Source organism: Pelodiscus sinensis, chromosome 3 (assembly GCF_052426305.1).
Source record: "Pelodiscus sinensis isolate ZL-2025 chromosome 3, ASM5242630v1, whole genome shotgun sequence".
NCBI lineage: Eukaryota > Metazoa > Chordata > Testudines > Trionychidae > Pelodiscus > Pelodiscus sinensis.
Genome location: NC_143054.1, coordinates 78535304 through 78561496, shown reverse-complemented (window position 1 = coordinate 78561496; position 26193 = coordinate 78535304). Strand labels below are relative to the sequence as shown.

The following is a 26193-nucleotide window of genomic DNA, read 5'->3' as shown; positions in this document are numbered from 1 at the left end:
CAGTTTAAACTAGCAATAATTGCTCCAGAGTTTGCCACTGTTTAAGACTTTTTGTAAATATAGAGACAGTATTTTTACCACTGGGTCAACAGTAATTGTGAAACTACCCCCATATAATGCAAAATCTGCATCTTAACTCAGAAAGTTGTGGACTGCATTCAAATCTGCAGTAACCTCATCATAGTATCTCTTCTTCTTTATCACTATTTGAACAATACTAGATTACAGAATTCCTGTGGGACAGGATTTTTTTTTTTGAAAAAGTACTTAAAAAAGCAGCTCTAGTGGATCATAAAAGCTTATAAATATTTCAGGGATGAGCATGCAACAGATCATAATAATATAAAGATTTACATTTAGCCAGAAGGGCTCCAAATAAATAGCTAAAAATTGCTGTAAACAATTTGCAAATACCAATATGATGTTGATAGGCTGCAGAACTTTGCAAAGAAATCTGCACTAGACAGTTGTTTCCTTTTACACCACCCAATCTCCACAGTTTAAAAAAAAATTGTACTTCCATAGAGGATGATTGTATTACACATTTTGAATGGCCAAAACAAGGATTGGAAGATGAAACATAGTGGAGAGGAGGGGCGGGTGTTTTTCCAACAAATGTAGTTCAGCCACTTTGTGTCTAGATAATTTGTTATTGTAGGTTGGATCAAATTTAAGACAGTAACATTTTAGAAACACTTGGAAAACTAAGCCAGCTGCAGGGAGGATATTATTACAAATTGTGACACATGTTGTACAGGAATACCATTCTTCTCAAATACCAAAAATATGTCTGGGGAACAAATCCATGCTAATGAGACCGAGATGGGGCCTACTCCTGTAAACTGCTGAGCACCCTCAATTCTCATGGGAGGCAGTGGGAGTTCAGGATGCTCAGCCTCGTACAGGATGGGGTCCACAGATTTAATACGCATTTTTTAAGCAAATGGTTTATATTCCTGGCTCTGTACAGATTCAGTGTTTACTTGATTTGTTCCTTTCATGGGATCAGGAAATGCATGTTAAGTATAACATAATTCACTATCAAAAGAACACAACTGACCTGAGGTAGAGTGAGGAGCTCAACAGAGCAGCCAGACTTTGAACCAATAAAGCAGTTAAGAATGTGTTTAACTTTAATGCTTTTCTGGATGGGGCCTAAAATAGATAAGGACAGAGTCACCCAGCAGTTTAGATGTAAATGGGACTTTGTCACAACTAGTACAATACCTTCCATGCCAGGAATCAGGAAAGACATTATTAGTACTTTACTTGAATTTTCTATTTGCTTTTTATGTGCATTTGCATTTTAAAATGGACTTTCCTAAACCCTAGCACTCCCTGTTTAATCATGTCCATATCTTGCATAACAAGTTCTTCTGGTTTTCAACCCAAGTTCAAGATTTTTTGGTGAGGCACTCCTAATAATGTGAGCACAGTGGTCAGTTGTCCCCAGAGGTGAGGGCTTTTGCATAGACATTTTTAATAGTTGGTTTTGTCTCTCCCCCAGCATGTGAAGGCAGTAATAACTGCATCATTTTTTATGATGTTTCTGCAAGCACCTTTGGTTGCTGTGGAAAAAAATTCATAAATGTATTGCAGAACAGCTGCCTGGTCTGATTTCTGCATTTGAACATAAGCTGTGATTCTTTTCCAGCGTTCCCTGTAACACACAAACCTTGTAGCCAAACAGCACAAGAGTAAATAACACAATGAAGATCCTCCTCTTCCTTTCATACTCATTTTACACCAGCTCCAGTGACTGGAATTCCATCTGCTTTACAATGATATATGTGGGAGGATGATCAGGTCCTAAATATCTGAAAATATTTAATTCTTTGAGGCCTGATATCATAATTATTATATGAGTAACCCCATTGCTTCCAATGCATCTGAATGAGAACTACTTACATGAGCAAGGGCCTGCAGACTTGAGTCACTGGTTTTCTCTTTCCTAAAAAGAAAAGTGTGGATTTTCTTTTCTTTTCATGGGTCACACACATTTCCCATGTGGTGCGTATCGGGTCTTAGCAACTTACTGCACACTTTGGATGAGGTGTTTGTTTAGCTTTTTATAAAATAAGCTCCTTCTCACAAAGGCCACAGAGGACAATTACATCTGTAGGGGCCAAAGTAGTATTTGGTAACTCTGTTGAAGTCAATGGTCCCAATAATGAAATATTTGAAGATCACAAGTGGTCTTAAATCTTCATGGCTCAGAACCTCTGCTTGTGTTAATTGTTCTAGCTCAGTTGGAGCTATGACAATTTATACCAGCTGAGGTCCCATATAGTTTGTATGAAAGGAGGTTCAGGTGCTTAGCACCTTTGCAAATCAGGACATTTTTACATTGGTGGCTAAATACGGCTCCAGGAGTAAGGATTTATGTTTGAATATTGTGGCCTATAGCAGTAAATTTTGTAAAAGAGTAAAAGGGCCAGATCCTCAGCGGGTATAAGTCAGCATAGGTCATTTGACTTCAGCAGATCTATGCTGATTTACAACTACTGAGGGTATGGATGGTGGACTGCTACTTTACTCCCATGCAGGCTGAATGTAGTGCATTCAATACCAGACAATCTAAGATGTGGGAACTGAAATCTAGTACTAACCACGACATTTTGCTCTCCACTACTCAGAAAATCATTTCTGTGGGAAACCCTTCTTTAGTTGAACATATGTGAATGCTAGTCACACTAGTGATTTGGACAGGTAAGATCACTTGGGTAGCATTAGGCATTTCATGAGGACTGAATTTCAGTTCCAGGCAAATGCGTGTTCGTAATGTTAAAGGTCTCCCCTAGAATGACTGGCAAAAATCAGTTTAATAAGATGTCAGATATAGGAGTTATTTTGGGGACAATTTTCACCTAAGTTAAATATAACCGGCCAGTTTCTAAACCAATGTAAGTCACTATAGCTCCATTGACACCAGGGGAGATACACCAGTTTATCCCAGCTGTGAAACTGGCCTATCATGCAGTGTCAACAAGGATAACTAGCAGGGATCATGTAAATACATAAAATATAGTTTTGTTTATACAAATCCTATCAAGGTCAGTGCAAGGACAGCAGAACAGGATGCAGGTAGATATACTACTGTGATGGTGTTGTACAAAACTGTCAGACAGAAGAAAGGTTAATAGATATGGTCTCTGCTTCAGAAATCCCACCGCCCAGAGCAGGATTTCTTTTGTGCTGGGCCAGTGAGGGGAATTCACAGTGGGATACATATGACTTCAGTTCTGAAAAGAAGTATTCTACAACTTGTGTGTTGTTGTGACCGCAACATATGAACTAGCCAGCTGCAGTTGTAAGTATGTTACCTACTCAGCAGAGTATGAGCCCAGAGGGCAATGATGCATGGGCCAGCGCAGTAGTTTGCCTGCTCTTAGCACTTTCTATAGTGCAACAAAGCTCTTCTGCTTGTAGGCAGTAAGAAGCCCCCACCTCAGCTTCACCCAGCTCCTGCACCTGCATATACATATACACACACAGCACAAGCAAAGGTAGGAGCTAGTTCTGAGCTTAGCCATGTGTACCATGTAATTTTATAGTTCAATTTACTTGAAGTATTATATGAAAGCCAAATGGTCTATCGCATTTTAAGTTGTTTACCTTAAACCCCACCTACACTGTAACTATTGCGTTAAAATGTACCATGTGCAGGAGGCCAACACTAACACTGCTAATTTTAGAAAGCTCGCACCATTCAAACTTGAAACACTTACACCCAACAAAATATTCCTCTTACAGGCTGCATGCCTTTATCACACTCTGGAGCTGGTGCTGAGGGGTTTTTAGCTAGTTGCTTGAAATGGCACCAAGTTTGACCAGCTCAATGGTCTAAATCTTAATGGAGAGGCTAAACTTTAACATGGAGGATTATGTTGCTGATTAGCATTTCCAATAATCAAGCAATTGGCGCATTACAATTATCTAGTGTCTGGCTACTTGCCCCAAAAGGTCACACTTGCATAGATTACTTTTTACAGATAATCATGTTGCTATGAACTCTAGCAGAGATGTGTCTGGATCATTTCCCTCAGTTAATACAACTTGATAGGAAACCAAATTCAGGAAAAGTTACATATTATGTCACATATGTTCAGATTTCCCTGTGAGGAGATCCAGAAGGAGAGAGAGCTCTCAGGATTGTTTCTTCTATCAAGATAATAAGATTCTTGGACTAGTAGGGTAACTAAACTGCCAGGGCCCACAGATCATAAAAAATGAGGGACCAAATTCTCCTCTGTATAGATGATTCCTTCACTGGGACTTGGAAGCTCCATGTGTTCAGGAGTCTCTACATGTGAAATTTCCTCATCCCATTGCCAAGGGATTTTATCTCTACCCTCACCATGGAACTCATAGGAGAACTTGGCAAAAAAGCTGATGACTATGATCATCAGCCCAGAGACAATGTGCCTCAGAATTGTCTTCTGTTCACACCCACAGACACCTATCAGAACAAAGCTCAAGAAGTTATTTGCAAATATATTCAAGGCCTAGTCTCCTTTTATATCCAACAGTGTAATCAAAGTTCAACCATAGCTGTGAAAGTGTGTCCTCCAGGCCTTTGATAGAATGCTGTCTGCAGGAGCTGGGCTGCCCTGGCCAGCCTCAGTCCCACTGTCATCTGTTGCTGGAGATTAGGGATTCATAGTGAGGAAGAACTAAGGTAAAGTTGATAGTTTCAACAGTAACATGTTTAGAGATTACCTGAGGGGCAAGGGGGTGGAAGGCTGGGCAACCAGGTTTTGTATTTCCATGCTCAACTACTCTGTACCCACAGAACATCACTTCTGTGGAAGGGTCATAGAGGGGCTTCTTGAAACTGGAGAATGAAGGGAGATGAGGAGCTGCCATACACCTGGCATCACCCCATAGACCTGGATTGCTGTCTCTTTATTTGCAGTGGCAGAGGAGAATTTTGCTCCATCATTGAGTTCTATGTGGCTAAGGCCATATCTTCGTTATGAGGAATATCGACGCTGCCACAATCAATCTTACAGAGTTTGATTACTGAGTCTAGTAAAGACCCACTAAGTCGAACTCAGAGGGCACTCCATCAGCAGCAGTACTCCTGATTCTCGCAAGGAGTAAGGGAAGTCAATGGGAGCATTTGCTTCTGTTGATCTCATGCTGTGGAGTCCGCACAGAAACTTGAATTAAGGTATGTCGATTCCAGCTATGTAATTAACATAGCTGGACTTGCATATCTTAATTCTATCTTCTATGTAAGTATATACAAGACTTCAGTAATTACATCATTTGAAGGGCTCATCTCAAATCAATACCAGGTTTGCCTGGGTTGGCTGTATATGCTTAAAGAAACATTGCATCCACTGGCATTTCACTGGGACTGTAGCATCATTCGGAGTGAGGTGACTATTGACATAATTATCTTCTATAGGGCATTTTGGGGCTGGGGCTGAGGCTGGGGCTGGGACTAGGGCTAGGGATGTAAAAGGGTAACCGGTTAATTGGTTACCTGGTAAGCACTGCCTTACTGGCATGCGTACCAGGGTAATTGGTTAATTGTCACTTGGTCCGGCTGGAGCAGGCCCAGTAAGGAGGAGGTCACCTATGAATAAATTGTTAGTTGGTAGTCTTACTGATGTTAAACTAACATGAACTGGGCTTAGTTATAAACGCAGTGTAGACACCGTGGATTGAGATAAATGGGATTAATGCCACAGGCATGGATTAATCTGATATCAATAGGGAGATAGCCAAATGGCAGCATTCCCTATAGATCAAACACTGTTCCGGTGTAAAGCATAGTTGTGTGTATGACTATACAGTTTGGCTCGACTAATCTTTTAGTATGAGAGGAGCTCTGAGCATAGCATTGCAGTGTTTGCATGAAAGAACTTGATGCTTTAATAGCAAGGTAATATAATATGCATACTGCAAGATTCGTCTGTTTTCCCTGTCTGAGAGGGACTGGAAGATCTTAAACATGTTTTCAACTTCTGGATTATTATGTATGTTAATTATTGGTGCAAGAAACTTACAGGTATAGTCTATTTAATATATGTATTTTTAAATGTCAGTGTGTGCCTGGAGCATAGAATAGAGGTTCAATTCCACTGAATGAGTGTGGATATTAAACTAAGTATATAAGTACTGTGTGTAAGCAAAGGGAGAGCTCATTCTGTATTTAAGGGTGTAAAATCAAGAACAGTATTGGTCCCCTCATAAAAAGTCAGCATTTATTACATCCCAGGTTCTGCGATTGTGCATTTATTCTCTACCATCAGCACAGAGGAATATTGTAGTATCCCAGAGACCACAATATGTAAATTGTTAATGGATACTGAGCCGTTAAAGGCAACTTCTGTGAGTCACTATTGCACTTCAATGGACAGCACAAAATATGCTTTACTGGAGGGTATGGGATACTACAGATTATAATAAAATTTGGCATGTCACCAAGCCACATCCGGCAAATAATTGATATTTGATTTCTGAATGAGTTTTTATAAAACCCACCACCCTTCCTTTTTCTTAAAAAAAAACTTCTCCAATCTCATGTATCTAAAGGAAACACAATTACATCTTGCATACACGATTGAAGCAAGAATAGATCTATATTAAAGTAATAGTTTTATAAAGGTGCTGTTTTATCATCAGGTCTCACTGAGTTGGGAGTTGTAGGGAATGAGTTGCAGAATGTTTCAATCTCTGCATCATTATTTCATCGCAGGGGAGGTGGAGTTGAATTATTATTAATTATTTATATTGCAGTAGAGTCCTCTGGCCTCAATAAGGGATCACAGTAAAAATATAACATCGAAAAAAAAAGTTCTAAAGTCCTTTTAGAAGTGAGAGCGATGGACTGAGACAGGCATCTGGAGTGTAAGGGAGTGGAGTTCCACATCCTAGAACTCACCAGGACATAAACATCTCTGCCTATTAACCTGAGACTAGATGGTAAGATCCCTACTGGGAGATGGTCTAAGACCAGCTATCCACTGGAGCAAAGCTCAAGAAAAAATTATTTAACATAGCCAGGGCCTACACTGCTTTTACTTCCATTAGTACCAGCTATAAGTCAGCGTATTACTCTGAATGCAGGTTGGAGTAATATGACTTGGTCGACCAAACCAGTGAGTAAATATGTGCTGAACTAGCATCAAGTAATGGAGCTGGCCTGCTCTGCTGAGAGGGAATTACTGTAATTAAAGTTGTGGTCATGAGAATATGAGTTGCTGTTACCCTTTTGGGTGAAATATTTACATCCAGGTTGACTGCCCACGTCTGGAACTTTTGATAGGCACAGATCCACTAGTTTGGTCATGCACAACACAATAACTTCACGGCCAGCACCATAACAGAATGTTCTGTGAGCACAAAGCTGAAGACACCGCCGATGGGTGGAGATCGACAGATACAAAGATGATACAAGACAAAGACGATATTAAAAACATAAATAATAATATTTTCTCTTTTTGATTAATAAATCAGAATCTCTATCTTTGTTTTACAAAGGCCATATCCATTTGAATTTACTCATTACCTGGAAACACTGATATTCATTCTATTCACACAGAAGGCAGTAGTGGTTACACAAACCTTTACTTATTCTGATTTCGAATTCGGAGACACCTCCTTTTCAATGGTGGCTCCAGATCCTCTGGCCCTGTGCTGAGTATTGGCGTTGAGATTATACACGGTGCTATAGCAGTCTTTTCTGCTGGTTTTGGCACAGGTTGGATCACACAACCTGTCTTAGGCAGCATCCTCAAAGCATATGCATGGTCCTCATCTGCAGGGTTGTTAAGGTTGGGGTCTTGCTTGTCTCCCCCTGTCAGGGGCTCTTCCCCAATCTTCTTGACAGCCTCTCCCTCTAGGTGGCAGTTTGATGCACAGTTATTCTCCTTAACAGATTCCAACTCACTCACTGCTGGCTCCTCTTGCAGTGGAGGCTTTTTCTGCTCTGGGGATGGTTCCAAGCTCTTAGACCCCTCTGTGCTCTTTGTGCCATTCACAATGACATTGCACACTGCTGCACTAGTTTCTAGTCCTGACGCACTAGAGGCCAATGAGACAGGACCGCAGTGAGCTGGGTCGCTACAAGGTAACATTTTTGTTTCAACTGGGCTGCAATTGTCCCTGCAGTTGCTGCAGTTCCTTTTATCTGAGCTATTAAAAGCCAAATTTACAATACTGTTAGGTTCACGTTCAACTTTAACTTGAGCATGTAAAGCCCTGTGGATAACATTGTGTAACCTCGACCTGTGCCCCACAGTTAGGTCTATCACACCATCCTGTGGACCCTGTAGTACGCTGGAAAAACTAAATTTACTGTTCATTGGACTACTAGGTCTGACAGTCAAATCAACAACTTCATTTCTGCTATGCTCCTGAACCACTTGACCTTGATTTAAGGACTGGCCCGAACAACTAGGTGACGAGTCGGAGGATTTAGAAGGCCCTTGCTTTGAATCTCTAGGGGACGCAGAATTATTTGTTGGCTTTGCCCCAGCTGCATCACTGGAGGTACTTGGAATGAAGTTTTCACCATTGCTGGAGAAGCCATTGGGGGGCTTGGAATCATTGATGTGAGGGATGGGAATGGGAATAGGGATAGGTACAGGCAAAGGAACTATGACAGGATATGGCACTAAAAGGGTTGGGGGTGGCACCAGTGGGGCAAGAGATGGCAATCCAAAGTTCATCATCTGTGGCATAGGCATAGGACCATTTGGCATCATGCTGACTGGGGGAAAGGGAAGGCTAGGTAAAGGAGCTCCTGGAGGGGGAGGTGGTAGTAACCCTGGAGGATTTCCAGGCATGGTAGGTGTTGTTGGGGGGTGAATATGAGGGGATAGCATTGGCCTGTGCATGGGGCTGGAGGTGGGACCCATATTTCTGGGACCACCTGGTGGTGGACCAATTCCAGGAATCATTGCATTAGACAAAGGGCTGTTAGGATTCGAGGCATGATGAGGCGGCCCTCGAATAAATGGTGGACGGATTTGCTGCATAATTTGCTGTTCCATGAATATGGGCAGAGGAACTGGCCCCCGGTTTGTCATCACCATGGGAGGACTTCGAGGTGGGACACCAATTGGAGGCACAATGCTAGCAGGTGGCTGAACAGAAACTGGCGGAATATTTGGATTCTCGTTGATGGGCATAGGTTTGGGAACTGGCGTGGGGATTTTAGTGACAGAGCAGTTGGCAGTGTCAGACGGAGAGGCAGTGGTAGACGCTGATGGTCCAGGGCCTTGAATTTGGCCAGCTGCAGACACTGGGGATGGGGCCTTTCTCCGAGCATCTGCTAGCGGTATATTCCAAGAATCTGGAGTCAGCAGCTGTACCCCTGTGCCTTCTGCTTTATTTTCGACTGGAGGATGTAATGTGCTGCACAGTCCAGCTGGAAGATTGGCCTGTGTCTCTTTGTAGAAAATGTCCATTTTGTACTGATTGAGACATTTTGCACTGCAGAACTGAAGCCTTCGTTCCCCGTCCCCAAAATCCAGATACTCTTTTGTGTGTCTTATGTGCTTACACCAGTCACATACCTACAACACAGTAACAAAACCAAAACAGGTAAGAAAAGTGATCTTCTCTTTTTGCTGTAATTTTAAAAGTCAATGTTCAGTGCTTTCTAAATATCTGATTTATTTCTCTTACTGGGGCAAATTAGAAACATGTGAAAATTACATACTTTTTTTTTTTTTTACATTGGAATGTAACTGACCTAAATGTCCCAAACTTCTATGGCCCTCCTATTCTTAAATCTGTCTTATACAGTACATTAAATATTATATATACACATACTGTGGAGGAGATCTTCATCTACCGTAAATTGGCATAGCTTGACTTCTTAGACATAGCTTCTTAGATATAGCTTCTATGACAACTTAAACTAGATGAAGATCTGCCTGTGTGTGTGTGTGTGTGTGTGTGTGTGTGTGTGTATCATAACCTACATGTTTTTTGACATGTTGAGTTGCTATACAATAAATACGATTAAGAAACAATTTGAAAAGTATCCCAGAAAGTTCCACAAAAATGACTGAAAACGACGTCTGTTAAGCTACAGCACCTTGTAACATTTTACATTATTAACTGTGTTAGATAATAAGTTGGAAAGGGAGACATATTTTAAATGGTATCAAAAAGCAAAAGCACTATACATCATTTGCCATGTGTTCCAAGTAGAAACTTGGAAATAATCATGAAATTTGTATAAGGTTCAGATATTCCCAACTTGTGATGTTTCAGCAAGCTAGAATTATTTTCTGAGCTGTTTGCCCACTCTCGTTCACTAGTCACTTTGTGTAAAACTTCCTGGCAGAAAAAGCCTTATTTAGCAACTTTTCAAATACTATAGCAAAAAGTTAGTATTACAGGCTCCCCCCGCTTTTTTTTCCATTTTATTCTTTTCTGCACTATGACTGGTGTGGTGAAAGCACAGCCAATTTTTTTTAAAGAAAGGCTGCAGAACTAATTAAGCTGTGAAAGGCTTTCCCAGTTGTAAACCACTAGACACCAAAGTTCAAAAAATAGTCATTCTAGGCTTCAGAATCCATTACTTCAGAGAAATTATTGTGATTTCATTAACACATTAATTTTGTAACACCAACAGCTCTCACAGATGGTGAAGACATGATCTACAATTCAAATATGACTCTTGTTTGCACAAATGCCTTTCCTTCATATGGCATTTTAAACAAGAATTAATATGAGTAATCTTACCACAGCTATAAACAGATAAACAGATGTCAGATTTTTCAGTGCCTTACTTTTTGACAGAATTTTACATACACAACCCCTCCCATCATTTTTTGTCCTTTACTTGAGTTCTCAAAATATTCCATAGACAGAGATTTTAGCGCTCTCTTATAATCAGTATGTTGAGCCTCTGACCATGTCAGAATGCAGCACTGTATTGGGTGTATTCTTGCTTTTCCAAACAGCTTTTTAAGATGGCTTTTTTGTATAAAGACATTCGTCTTAAAAAAGCTGTTTGAAAAAGCAAGAATACACCTAATACAGTGCTGTATTCTGACATGGTCAGAGACTCAACATAATGATATATGTAAAAGAAAAGAATATGATTGTCAAATAGCAGCTTTAAAAGGATAATTAATTTTAATAACTATTGGCCACATAAACAATTCAAAACAACATATGTCGGGCACTTGATTACTCATCTCATTTAACTCTCAGCTTTCTTTCAATATAAACAGTGGTGACATTTTAGAGTATAAATATATATAATCTCCTGTTATACTATTTTTTAACTGTGCAACTATTTGGTTATCTCTTTCTGGTCACTATTTTTCTCTCTTTCTGTCTCTCTCAAACACTTACACACTCACTTTTTATTCATTCTTGAGGTTTTCATCCTGACTCAAAGATTTTAAAAGTATTAAACTAAATGCTCCTTGGACTACTAAGTCATCCCTAAAGTCTGGAAATCAAAAGGCCAGATTGTCAGCCAGTATAAAACAGTGCAGCTCTATAGAAATCAAAAAATGCAACACTGACATATACCAACTGAGAACCTGGCTGTCTTGTGATGCTCAATGTATTCTGCATTATCATTGCCACTGCGTTGACCCAGACAAGAAAAAGAATTTCACTGCAAATTACAAACATTACAAAAGTGGCAGTCCCGTCAGAGATGGAAAAAGAAAAATGTAATGTCCTATAAGTGAAAAACAGATTGGTACACTCATAACAAAAGCACCAAGATAAAGCTGCAAAGATGCACACAAACCTTAGTGGAACTGCAAAATGATGTGAACTCACAAGGTATGTCTACACTACCACCCTAGTTCGAACTAGGGTGGTTAATGTAGTCATTCGAAGTTGCAAATGAAGCCCGGGATTTAAATATCCCGGGCTTCATTTGCATCTTGCCGGGCGCCACCATTTTTAAATCCCCGTTAGTGCGGACTCCGTGCCCGCGACTACACGCGGCACGGAGTAGGTAGTTCGAATTAGGCTTTCTAATTCAAACTACCATTACTCCTCGTTCCATGCTTTTGGGTCTCTTAGAACCTCGTTCCTTGTTCCACGAGGAGTAACGGTAGTTCGAATTAGAAAGCCTAATTCGAACTACCTACTCCGTGCTGCATTTAGCCGCGGACATGGAGTCCGCACTAACGGGGATTTAAAAATGGCGGCGCCCGGCAAGATGCAAATGAAGCCCGGGATATTTAAATCCCGGGCTTCATTTGCAACTTCGAATGACTAAATTAACCACCCTAGTTCGAACTAGGGTGGTAGTGTAGACATACCCACAGTGAATACTGCAGAAGCCCATTCTACTGTAGAGGAAGTATTAAAGGATTAGAAGTAAATTAAGCATAGTCGGTTTTTATTAACTATAATAAGAAGTAGTGAAATGCTGCCCATCTCTGGGTCACATTTTGCCTTCTTTACATTCCCACAGAGGACATCTACAAAATGGGGCAATTTTCTGAAGCAGGAAGAAAGGTGGGTACAAGCAATAATATCCTCCCAACTCCAGAAATCCCTTGTACAGAATAGAGAGCTGTGGTTACTGGGAAGGGGGCAGATGGCTATAAAGGGAGCTAAGGGATGGACTCAGCATAGGTCATTGTCTCCTTTTCCTTAGACCAGCTGGGGTTCCTACAGTGTTCTGATTCCTTTGCTGGGATGGTAGTTCCCTACTCCCAAATGGGAGCGCTGCCATGGAAAAGCATATCAAAGGGAACTATAGTGCCAAATGGGCAAAAAGGGCCTGGGAAGTAGTGCCGTGTATTGGTCACGTGCTCTAGTGCTCAAAGCTTTTGGGTCTCTTAGAACCTATGGGTTTGTAAGGCAATCTCCCATTGCCTCCTTGTGACCAAACACTGTTCCCCAAAAGGATGCTCCAGGGAACACCTCACAAGCTGAACTTGAGGCTTACCTTTCATGGTTCTTCAGGAAGAAGGGAGGATTTGGCTCTGAATCTGCACTTTGAGCTAACAGGAGTTAGTAGGGCAAGATTTCACCCAAAGTAATTTTTTATGTGGAATTAGCCAAAATTCAAAGTTCATTTATGGAACTAGGGGTAGGAGATTAAGGTTCTTCCTTATTCTCCAGGGTAGGCTACGCTCCCAGGGGATGTCTACTCTACAGAGAAGATTGAAGCTGATCTTCCAGGGTTCAAATTAGTGGGAGGTGCTACTCCCTCTCCTGTCCAGGCATGCAAGGAGAAGACAGGATGGGACTGGCCATGAAAAGAATATTGACTCTGCCTCTACTCCCAACACTCTTCTCAGCAGTGCTGATCTCATAAAGAGGGCTTGTAATCTGTTAGGGCATGTCTATGCTAGGAAATTATTTTAAAATAACTTATTTTGAAATAACTCCCAAAATTACTATTTCAAAATAGTGTGCCCACAATAAAGGAAAGCCTCAAAATAAGTTGAGGCAGGCTCCTCCCTTAAGACGGATGTGCTACATCCACTTAGAGCCTCAGAAAGCACTGGGGGGGAAATTACTTTGAATGACTCGGGGGAGTAGTTATTTCGAAATAGCAGCAGTAGAGTATTCAACTAATGCTATTTCAAAATAACTATTTAGAAATAAGTGTTATTCCTCATAGGAAGCAGGAGTTATTATTTCGAAATAACCAGCCCCCTATTTCAAAATAAGAGGCTTGGTAGTGTGGATGCTCCGCTTGTTATTTCAAAGTAAGGGGAGTTATTTCAAAATAACTCCCTAGTGTAGAACAGGGCTTACTGAATAAGTCAAGAAGAAGAATACTTCTATCTTTATCTACTGGAACAAAGGAGAAAACAGGATTCCACATCACACCTCCCTCTCTGGTCCATTTCTGGGAAAGTGCTATCCCTTATTCAGGGCACCCTGTAAAACAATCTACTCCTAAAGTCTTCAAAACTGTAGGCAAAGAAATTATAGAAAAAAACAGGAAAGTGTAAAAATGCTTCTTGATCTTTCCACTGAAAAACTCAGTGGCTATGTCTACACTGCACCCCTTTTCCGGAAAAGAATTGCTTATCTTATTTCAAGTAGGAATAAGAAATCCTCCGGAAAAGGGCTTATTTTCCGGAGAATCGCGTCTAGACTGGTGCTTTTCTCCAGCTTATCCCCAAGCCGAAAAAAAGAGGCAGCCATGTAAATGCAAATGCCGCGGGGGATATTTAAATCCCCCGCGGATTTGCAATTCCGACTGGTCTAATCTGCATCCCTTTTCCGGAAAAAGGGTGCAGTGTAGACACAGCCAGTGGCTTTAGCTAAACAGATTAAAAGGAAAAATAGAGAACTCCTGGCACCTTTCTAATCATTTAATTTTATTGGTTATTAGTTGAAGAGTTCACTGAAATATTTCAGTGTTTTATTGCTGTACTGATTTGTCTCCAATGGGTTTCTATGGTACCTACAGCTAAACAAATACTTTATCTTCCCTTCTAAAATATTTAGAAATTCTGCTTTGAAATTTTCTTTTGATTTCTCCTGTTTTCAGTCATTCATTGAGATGCAAGAAATGTTCAACCCAGTCTGCCTCACCCATACATTGATCACAGCCCATTCAGTATATTTTATCATTGGATAAAATCAAAGACACAAAAGTTAAGATGCAATATTTTTGTTCCTGTGAATGTCTTGGATGGACGGATATCTAATAATGATCTAACTGATTATATATATCATTCCAAAGTGTTTAGGTTAAGGTAACTGATCCCTGCATGTTTGAAATACTTTGTGGGGAGGAGGAAAGGTGTGTGTGACCTCTTGGTAAAATTACATCCTAGAATATCATGCTAAAAATGGGGAAAAACAATCCTTCAAAAGGGGGAAGGGGAAATTACTGGAGGAGAAAAATGTCACTTAAGAATTAATGTATCAAGCCCGTCTTACAGGATCGATCATTTAAGATGAGGTCAATGAATTTATGATACTAATAGCTATATCTCTCAGGGTAATAAAATAGAGCAATATAATTCATTTTACATCTAACTAATGACATGCTCAAAGTAATTACACATTTCTTCAAAGAGCCAGTGCTGATTACTTAAGATGTGATAGTTAGATGAAACATATATCTTTCAGTTCAATAAAATAACATTTTCCTATCTGTGAAATATACAGTAAGTGTAATGTTTTTTTTTTTAAAGGAGTGTGCATTATGGATTGATCCTCTGTGTTAATTTTTACAAGCTGCCTGAAATCTTTGCACCCTCTTTGCATTGTATTTTCTAAATGCATGGTCAAGTGAGGAGTTAAATTGCTATAGAATGTTTTTTAACATCTGTGTAAAATGCTGCAATTCTTATATATGTGAATAGTCCCACAGTCCTCAGTGGGATTGCTCATGTGATTTAATGCTGCAGGATCAAGTTCTTACAGTCAGATTCAATGCCATAGAACATCATGTAAAAACTCCCATTTACTTCAATGAGCTTTAAATCAGGCCCTCAGTGCTAGCCTCTGCTTGCAAGGAAATCAACAGGAGTTTTGCCATTGATTTTAGTAGGGTCAGAAGCAGGGCCAGAATATTTTCTAAGTAGCTGCAAGTGCTCTACAGATATAAAATTCAGTTCATCAGGATAACATAAGCAAGCACAAAGCAAAATGCTAAAATGATCTTATAGCTAACATTTCCCAACCAAGCTCTACAAACAACCATTTCCAGGTGCCTTTTCTATTTGCAAATTTCTAATAAAAAAGGATGTGGGACCAACACATTAGTGCCTAATGAATAATGTGTGATAATGAAAAATACGGTGATGCATAGGCACTCTTGCAAGGCACTCACTGCCTCTTGAGCGCCTTCATCTCCCTTTGAATATCCTTCCAGCATCAACCCCTAGATCCAGAACATTTCATATCTCAAATGCCATAATATAAAAATTGAATGACAGAAAGATCAGAAACGAGATAAATGTGTATCTCATTCAACTGTAACACAGCAATCCTCAGGAAGATTAAATTTACCTTACTGGGGCATGTCCAATTCTAAACAACAGAATGAACATTTCCTTTAGTACACTTAATGTATTTATATTTTAGTGGCAGGGTGCCAACATACTACTTATCAGCTCAATGGCTTGATATCATTCACCCTTTTCCTGTGAAATGTGTGCCATTCTACACCACTAGACCATTTGGAAGACACTGCATCAGCAGAAATATTACTCTCTCTTGGTATGGGAACACCAAAAAACCCAGAGCTGTGAGATCCTGTAACTCTTTCCATCTTGTATTTCTCCAGAACAAAAAGAAAGCTATTCATGTTGGCAGTCAAGCCTTTATTTTGATAGAAACATCCAAAGTGGAGTCCAAAATTTGCCATGAGGTTTCCCACACAGACACAATGTACACATTCTGTTGTTCTTAAACAACAGAATAATTAATACTTTAATCAGCTGTCAATGCAGGAACAAAGTTTATCTATTAGTGTAGCCCACCACTAACCTCTGGGCAATAATCTAGTACCAGACACCACTACGTTAAAAAACACATTTGCTAAAACCTCTGTCTGTGGAGATATTGGCAGCAGCCTAAGAGAAAACACACATTTGTAAAACTCAAACAACCCAGCCACAATTAAACAAGAGTATCCAGGCCTTATACCATGCTTTCACAGTGTTTTGCATCAATGGCAGCTCCATTGTGAAACTTAAAGAGACAGAAGAAAGGAATCATAAGGGCAAAGATTCTGACAGTGAGTAACAAAACTTACTTCTTTGTTCAGGGAAATCCATATACTGACTTCAGTGCCTGTCTAAGTAAGACCCTCAGGATTGGGGCCTTACCAGTCATGGCAACAACAAAAGGCAGCAGCCTATCAAAGTATGATATTTTGGAATAAAATCATACATTTAACTACATTTACAGGTTACCTTGTGTTCCCCCTGAATCTTTGTTGTATGCAACGAGGATAAAATCCTAGTTCCACGGATGTCAACAGCAAAACTCCCCCTGATACCAGTGAAGCCAGGATTTTACTCAGATTGTAAGCCCTTTGGGGTACTGTATTTATGTTATTAGAATTACCTGGCATTGCTTAAGTCATTGAGGGGAGGGGGCTGGGAGTGTGGTGGGTGCAGGGCAAAAGGTTGGGGACTAGCGGGGGCGGGGAGGGGTTGCAAGAATCCGAGTTGGGGTGAAAAGATGCTTAGGGCAGGGGGTTGTGGGTGTGGCAGGGTGCAGGAGTCAGGGTAGGGGGGTGAGCAGGGGCTCAGGGTGGAGGTTGAAGAAGTCAGAGCAGGGGATGGGAGGCTCTGGGCATGAGGTGATGGTGCAGGAGTCAGGACAGGGACGTGGGGGGGGGGGTTCAGGACAGGGAATGGGGGTGGCCACTGTCTTTTCCCTGAAGCCAGCCTAGGGTGGGCTAGGGGGGGCTGTGCACTGCACAGAGCAGCTGTTCCCTGGGGGTAGGGGGCCTGTCCTTCTCAGGGCCAGCTCAGGGTGAATGGGGATGCATGACCCCACCACATACTGGCTTCTCCCCAGAGCAGCTGTGTGGGCCAGCCAGTGGCTGCTCCCTGATGCAGGTCAGGGCTCTCAGGGGCTGTGCTGCCAGCGAGCAGCTGCTCCTTGTGGCTGGGTCACTTGTTGCTTTCCTGTGGTCATTCTGGGATATAACTGTCCCCGCTATCATATCCCTCCCTTTCTTTTTGATGGGAAACAATCACATTCTTTGCACATCCCATTGTCCTGGCATAACCAAACCCTCACCTTGCTTTAACTTATGATAAGAGGAATCAAATTTGGTGGTCCTAGCTGTTACCATTTAGGAGGAGTTCTTGAACAGACTCATGAATTGATGGACAGACAGACAGATGCACAAAGTTCCTAAAAGATATACTAATATATGTATATAGTTCCTAATACAACAGTACCCCAATCTACAACCAGGGCCTTCAGAGGACTATTGCATTAAAAAGAATAAATATCAATAGTAACAGTTAAAGCCCATTTCAGCAGGCTCTATTGACCTCCATGAGTCTGAGGCCACATAACTGGCTACAAAATAGGCCAGCTGGGTAGGCGCCTATAACATCTCTACACAGCCACACAAATCCTGCATTGGAACCTGTTAATTTCCTTCTAGTCAGGCACTATGATGTGCCCCGTCTACCTCTTCCTCCTATTCACAGGAAGGTTCTAGATGTTTCCTTTGAACATGCCCCAAACTATATAAGATTGCCTCAGTTATGAGATGCAGCCACCCCAGTCACCCAGGTAGCTGGGCTTCTGACAGGAATTCTACAGGCCAATTTTCTCTCTCCCTTTAAGTTACTAAATAATCTTTCTGAAAGCTGAACTTGCCAGCCTGCTCCAGTTATATGTACCCTGCAGACTTTCTAAACCACCACTGGCCCAGTCCACTCTCCTCAACACTCTCAAAGAACATGCAAAGAGAGGAGGCAGAAGCCTCCCTCATCCTTTCACAGTAGCTAGAAGGAATACCGCCCTCTCACACATGCCTTTCCAGCAACCAAAAGGGAGTCTGGTCATATGTTTTTCAACAAGGCCCCCAGGTTTTGCATTCTGCCAATACTGGATCCTGTAGCAACCTAAAAGGTAGGAGGTGGCTTGAAATGCACAGAGAACTGGTCACATAAAGAAGTCTCTAGCCAATATTCGAATGAATCACACAGGCCGGCCGACAGGAGAATGGGCAAAGGGGGCAGTTGCCCTGGGGCTCGGCAATTCAAAGGGGCCCGGGGCTCTTAGCTGCCACTGCTGCAACAACAGCTGAGGCCAGCACCCCAGGCCCTTCAAATCATTGCCGGAGCACTGCTCTGAATGGCTCTAAAGGCTGGGGGAAGCGCACAAGCACTGGGCTCCAGGTGGTGCTGAGGGCTGGCTGCCCCAGCCCCACTCTTTCCAGGAGCACAGAGCTGCCCCACCTCACCTTGCTCAGGGGCCTATTTCCCTGTGCACAGCATAGCAATATACCGCAAAACCAGTGATTGTGCTGCATAAATTGGGGAATCTTGCCACATTAGGTACAACATGCCAGAGAATACACAAGGCCCTGGGCAGTGTCTGGTGCCTTCACAGCAGGCTCTGGCGGAGACAAATTGGCTCTCTCTGATAGACAAAAAGCAGCCCTGCTCACCCAGGGGTGATGGAGCAATTGCAGACAAAGTGCCTTGCACAGTTCAAAAGGAAAAGCACATAGGCCTGTGGGGTGAAGCCTATTTTGCATTGAAGTGTATCTTAGCTGTTCACCATAATCAGCAGTAAAACAGTCTCTAATCCCCAACCAGAGAAAAGTGTTGGGGTTCCATTGAGGTCGTAAAGATCATCACTGCTCAAAGAGAAGGCTCTTCTACTCCCCATCACCATGGGTTTTGGAGGAGTGGAATGGCTAAAGTCTTTACTAGCCCAAGCCCTTTAAGTTTTTGCTATGGAGCTGCCAGCCAAGACAATATCACTTGGCCTAGTGCCCTTTAAAAATTCTTCCACAGCTGACTGAACTCTGGCTCATGTTGATACACATTCCCAAAGTTATTCCCATGAGCCTGACTGCCACAGAAGGAAAGTTTAAAAAAGGAAGTAACTTCTTCTTATGGTACCACACATAAGGCATTTGGTGCTGGATGCTGCATGTGCCTGCAACCAGATAAATACACTTGCATGACCCAGCCTTTAGATTATGCACTCCTTGGACGAGGGACTATCTTTTCATTCTGTGTGAATACTGCAGCTAACACAAAAGACGACCAAGTCTCTCATCAGGTGCTATCAGACAGTCTCACAAAGCAAATAACAATGTTGGATTTTGTGCTGGCTCTTCATTTATGATTTTAAGGAATCTCACTAGAGATTTCCAATTTAAGGCTCCATTTGCGGTAGCCAACTTTAGTGAACAAGCATGCAACAGTTAGACTGATAGAAAGATCATGCCAGCACACTAGAATTCCCATTCAGGGTTTGTCTATACTACAAAGTACAAACTTGAGGAACAGCCACACTGCAATTATGTTCTTCCGCAAGAAAATTGAAAGAACAGAGGAGTTTTTCCAGCATTGGTAATCCTCATTCTATGAGGAAGAAGCTCTTTTGCGAAAAGGCATATGTAGACAGGGAAGAGGGAGTTCTTTCAGAAGAAGAGGAAAGAAGTAAAAGCACACGTGCCCTAGTGGCCATTCTATCCATAGCAATCACAGGTTACATGCGAGAGAGAGTCCATTCAGTCTGGACGCTCTATTTCAAAAAAGCAGATCGCTTTTTCAGTGCACTTTTGCAGTGTGGATGCTCTCTTTTGGAAGAAGTTTTTTTGGAAGATCTCTTCCGAAAAAAGCTTCTTCCGAAAGAAATCTGCAGTCTAGACGCAGCCGCAGCATTTTTTGATTCCAATGAAAGATAAGTATCAAGCAGCACAAACTAGGGTACTTAACTATTTGTCAGTTGCTGTTTGTGTAGCTTATCCTATGTTGCTTCAGAACTGGAGGTGCAAACCTCAACTAAAGGAAGCAACTGTAGAAGAAAGTTCAGAGCTACTGTGAAAGGGAGAAAGTTCAGGGCTACTGTAAAAGGGCAGTACCCAGTCAGCTTTTGAAGGGGGAGACTCAGGAGGGTGTGTGTGTGTGTGTGTGTGTGTGTGTGTGTGTGTGTGTGTGTGTGTGTGTGTGTGTGTGTGTGTGTGTGTGTGTGTGTGTGTGTGTGTGTGTGTGTGTGTGTGTGTGTGTGTGTGTGTGTGTGTGTGTGTGAGAGAGACAGAGAGAGAGAGCGCTCTAGTGGAGCTATGCCAATTTATGCTCGCTGACAATCTAATCCATATTGTCTGTTTAATATAATAAAGTGGTTATGTGTCTTTGTGCACGTTTTTAAAAGGATATCACTGCTGTAATGTTATTTCAGCTATTTTTCTACTGTTGTCTACCAAATAACATGAATTATTTTATTATAAGAATCTGAATGTGTAGCTTATCTCAATGTTGGTCTGTAACTGAAAAATTCCCATAGGGTAGCTTAGGCACTGTGTACATTACAATTACTGCCAATTCACAGAACCTGGTTTCAGCATGGGTGTAACCAAGACTTCTGATTCAGCTGTAATTAAAGTGAGATATGGCCTGAAGTCCTGTCAATACTATAGCTTGAATAGTGAAGGTAACAGGCTTATTCTAAAGCAGCAATTCATCAGTTCTCCATGCTTGACCATCATGGTGATTGCAAGAAAGATTGTAACAGGGTATCCCTGTCCAGTGAGGTCAGGGATATTTTTTTAAATATCCTTTTCACTGAAATGTTACCATAAAAGAATCCTAAGACAAGTTCTAGCAGGTTTAGGAATGTAGTTATCAGACTGTTTGTAATTATATTAGCTGTGAATGCAAACATGTTATTACATTATTTGTAGCTTTTCATGAAAGCAATTTACAAGACAGAGCACTGCAGTGGCCCTGGAATTTAAAATTGTCCTATGACAATTTTAAAGTATATGTACTATACAATACTACTACACTGCCATACATGTTAAAGGAGAAGAATATGAAGTTTTTTTTTCTTTCTCCTCATTTTATTTGACTCTCTTGATGATGGGATTCTGCTCACTGTCTTCCCTTCAAATCTTTACCACAATTTTCTGAGATTTACATGAGACACAAATTCTGTCTCCATTTTTCATTCTGATTAGGCAAAAGTCTACACTACATGAAGCATAAGGAGAGAATAGAGCTACTTGGTAATTAATAGCTAATGATAAATTGATTTCATTTTTGAGTGACTGTTTGTGGCATTTAAAACATACTGGGTGTGTCTAGACTGCATCCCTTTTCCGTAAAAGGGGTGCAAATTAGACACATTGCAATTGCAAATGAAGCGGGGATTTAAATCCTTCCCGCTTCATTTGCATAAACATGGCTGCAGCTTTTTTCCGGCTGAGAGCTTTGCCGGAAAAAAGCACCAGTCTAGACGCGGATCTTTCGGAAAATAAAGCCTTTTCTGAAAGATCCCCTATTCTGTATTTTAAGAGGCTCTGCATGTTGCAGAGTGCTGTTGCAGAGTGCTGTGGTGAGGGCAACCAGAGCATGCAGATACAAACTGCTTTGCTGTCCCTCATTGAGGTAGGCAACCAAGCAGGGAAAGCAGAGAACCGGCTGTCCGGAGGAGAGGGGGGTGTCCCTTTAAGCACAGGTCTCAGATAGCCTCAGGCAGCAGCCACACAAAGTAACTCCTGACCTGATGCCCTGCCAGCAGGGCTGGACGGAGGCATGGGCGAGCTGGGCAGCTGCACAGGGCGCCAACCCACGGGGGCACCTGATGGCAGCAGTAAGGGGCGCACGACGTCCCTTGCAGCTGCCATCAGAAGCTATGCGCCCGGCTCCCGCAGCGCCGGCCCCACAGCGCCGGACAGCAGCACCCTTGCCTCTATGGCTGCAGTGCCATGTGCGGCCCAGTGCGTGTGCTAGCAGCGCTGGCCGGGCCAGGCTGGGCAGTGTATGTGCCCCGGGGGCAGGCCCCGGGCTGTGTGCCAGCGGCCATGGCCGGCACGCGCATGCACCCGGGGGGGGGAGGGGCCCGCGCCCCACGGATGGACCTGCGAATGCACCCTGCGCCCGGGGGCGGTAACACACGCCCGGGCCCAGGGCGCCAAAAGGGCTCGGGCCGGCCCTGCCTGCCAGGCCTGGTTCCAGCCGTCCTTAAATGCGATTCAGCGGCTACTCAGTGTGGATGCGCTATTTCAAAACAGCCAAATGCTATTTCGAAATGCATTTTGTGTGTAGATGCGTTATTTTGAAATATCTGATTTCACAATAACTATTTCGAAATTAGATATTTTGAAATAACGCTGTAGTGTAGACGTACCCTTCGCCAGTTGTACAGGTGCAGCTCTCAGACTAGCTTGGCACAGTGTATGCAATTTACATCACTCTTCTTTGACTCCTGGCTGCTAATCCTTTAAACTGTACTGTGGATCAAAATGCACATCACAGGATTATTCATCTTTGTAACTGGCCTCATTGCTGGATGGTTCCCGAGGATCTGTGTGGACGGAATCTGCCCCCTAGACTGTGGATGAGCAGAGGAGTCACTCCATAGTTTCTCCTGTAGTAGCCCCAATGGCTTTTGCACTTCTTTCCTCAAGGAGACTTGACCAATAGGACTTCTTACCTGTAACTCTATAGGCCTGGCCTGTCCTCTGAGGGGCAGGTTACAGGCAGATCTTGCAGAACCCAGTTTTCTACTGCATAGAGGAGGTCAGGGCCCTGATAAGCTCCTGGCATCCTTGCAAGGGACAACACAGAGTTTCCCCCTCTGAGAAACAGACCTGGCAGCTAGCCACTTACACACTCACATTAAAATTTATTTTGGAAACACTCTAAAGAAATGATCTTCCCACTGTCGGATCTGACATGTTTATAATATGAGAGGCTACATATGGCATAAAAAGAGTAAGGGGAGAAAGAGAGACAGACCTGTGGGGGTCACGCTGATTATCAATTTCTGTGATTCAGACACTCGCCCACAAGGAGCTTGATTGAGGGTAGATTTTTCAAAAGTACCTAAATGACATAAGCTCCTAAGTCCAACTAAAGTTAATGAGACTAAGGCTCCTGGATCATTCAGGCACTTTTGAAAATATTACCCTCCAGCCTTCAACTTAATTCATGTGGGTCATGGAGTCCAACAAAACTGGGGACAAGACCACTGTTCCCTTTAATTTTTCTATCCATGTGCAGAATACATTTTCTTATGTGCACTGAGGCACTGTGGGTGCTCTGCTAGCTAATCAGCTGGGTGGCATTTGAATCTCTCCTGGGTGGCCACCCAAGTACTCAGCTTACAAGGAACACTGGACTCAAGATCTTTCATTTTGTGAGTTATTAAAGTTTCCTTTATCAAAACATTCATACTCAGCCTCATGAAATTTAGCAGGGAAAAGCTAAGAGACTAGAAACAACAGTTAAATTACATAGGTGTAAAGCTTTCCGTGTTTCTGAACTGCTGTAACAACTTCCTAAAACTGGTGATTTTCCTTTCTGATATCTAAGCCCTTCACACCACAAGGAGACTATTGTTTCCTCATGAAAACAGCATGAACTTTTGCCTCAAACTACAGCTACTGCAGCCTTTCAAAATATCAAAAGTGAGGAAAAATTTAAGCACCTTGAGAACATGACAAAAATTGTCGACTTTGAATATACAGGAAATAAAATGAAGGAAGGTCACAAAGTAACAGCTGGAAAAACATTTCTGGAGTCTATAAAGCACTCCTCTACCATGTGCAGGCCTGCAACTGCTTTGGTGCAGGCTAAGAAAGGCACACCAAGACAAATCCATAGAAGATAATGTAAAATCATTTCTTTATTCAGGATGAAGTTCACAGAGATGCCCAGGTAAAGCCATCTAAAACATGTGTATATCTCTACTGCTCTTCTACAGGAGTCAGCATGGGTGGGTGGATGGCTGTGCAAATGTATTTCTTCATTTTCTAGGTACTGAAAAAGAAGGGTTCATATCAGCTCTGGTTTGGAGCAGCTGTTGGGGCCATCCACAGGTGAGGCAACTGATCTTCACTTATGTGGCTCCAGAAGCCCTAAACTCCTACAGACAGGGCCTGGAGACTTAGCAGCTGCTATGGCTGATAATAGGATTGAATATCAGCTACAGAAGATCTGTACTGCAGCCCAAGAGTTGCCTAGCAAGTTGGAGTGGATTCTGTATTTGTTACTCCTTGTAGAATACCCTGCACCAAGCCCCAGTAATCAGGAAGGGGAAGTGAATTTCACCCAGGCAGTAATTAGTGCTGGAAATGTATTAGATCATTTAGAGAATTTGGAACATTGCTAAAAATTGAGAAACTGAAAGGTGAAAGGGGAAGCAGTCAATTTCTTAACTCCAGATTGTTTAATGGATGGCTGAAATATCACCACAGGACAAACATTCAAACCTAACAGTTTTGTACTGTCAAGTTTTAAGATAACTTTAGAATGCTGATAAAAGTTTTAATCTTGTAATTAATTTATTCCTTTAGGGTACGTCTCCACAGCAGTGTTATTTTGGAATAACTGACATTTCGAAATAACAACAAAGTGCATGTCTACATAGCAAGCCATTATTTCAAAATAATTTTGAGATGGCGGATTCCTGAAACCCTCATTTTACAAGGAGTAAGGGAAGTCTCAAAGCAAGATAGCGGAAAAAAGCCAAATCAAGCTATTTCGACTTCAGCCAAGCAATTGACGTAGCTGAAGTTGCTTATCTTAATTCGACTTTTGCTCTGTAGTGTAGACGTGCCACAAGTTAGCACCTAAATAAACATGTTCTCCCCTCTTTCAGAATAAAACGTTACTCTGGTCCGATAGCAATATAACATTTTGAGATGGAAAAAAACCCACAAGGCTTATCTGTCTAGAACAGAGGTGGGGAACCTTTTTTGGATTGGGAGCTGCTGACCCACAGAAAAATCAGTTGGGAGCCTCACAAAGTGAGAAAAAACAAAAACCAACAAACAAACCTGATGTGGCCCCCAAACTGAGGAGAAAGGCAGTCCTCACATGCCCCTTACACACCAGGGCCTATGGGGGTGGTCTAGGCTAATAGATTGTGTGCTCCAGCCCCACAGGGGATGGTGGGTGGGCTGGAGCACCAGGGCAGGCTCCCCAAAGCTTGGGAGCCCTGAGCCTTGGGGGCCAGATTCAGGCAAGCCCGCCCTTAGGTTCCTTACCCTGGTCTAGAATGTATATTTCGTAATATCTTTTTCCTCTACATATTTTCTTTTTTATTTCCAAGTGAATATAAAAATAATAGTCCCTTCTCCAGAATGTTTTCAATATCCCGTGAGATGGCTGACAGGAATATAAATGAAATAATGAGGTGGTTTGAGGGGCAGGTTAATGTTTTTTTCTCTCACATGATGCTTTTAGCCTTAGGCTTTGCTTCAGGCTAATACCACTTTGTCTGGGCCAAAATCACCAATGAACACCTATTAAATCACTCAAACTTAACTGTACTATTTACCTAGTGTGGTGAATAACACTGTATCTAAGTTTGAAATATTATAGGTCCATAGGATACTAAGTGGAAATGTAAGTGAGTCCTTGATAAATCTTCATGATTTATCTGTAATGAAGAATTCTAGGCCTAATTATTCCTCAACAGGTTTATATTGATGTAATTCTCTTTGACTTTACTTCTGATTTATCCCAGTGCAAGTGAAAAGTGTGTGGACAATAAACTCTGGGTACTACTAACTGTAGTTCCATTTAAGTGAGGGGATCTTCAAAACTC

The 26193-nt window shown here is 42.0% G+C and overlaps 1 protein-coding gene across 3 annotated transcripts in view; it reads right to left on the bottom strand.

Moving 5' to 3' along the window:
* SOBP (sine oculis binding protein homolog) overlaps nucleotides 1-26193 on the bottom strand; it is a 145261-nt gene that overhangs the window by 12919 nt on the left and 106149 nt on the right. For 2 of the 3 annotated variants that reach the window (XM_006123170.3, XM_006123169.3), the window contains one exon: nucleotides 7579-9533. In XM_006123170.3, the coding sequence (XP_006123232.1) occupies nucleotides 7581-9533 (1953 nt within the window). In that variant the 3' untranslated portion in view covers nucleotides 7579-7580. Of the gene's footprint in view, nucleotides 1-7221; nucleotides 9534-26193 lie in introns of all 3 variants that reach the window. The other variant, XR_012902619.2, reaches the window with a different exon arrangement.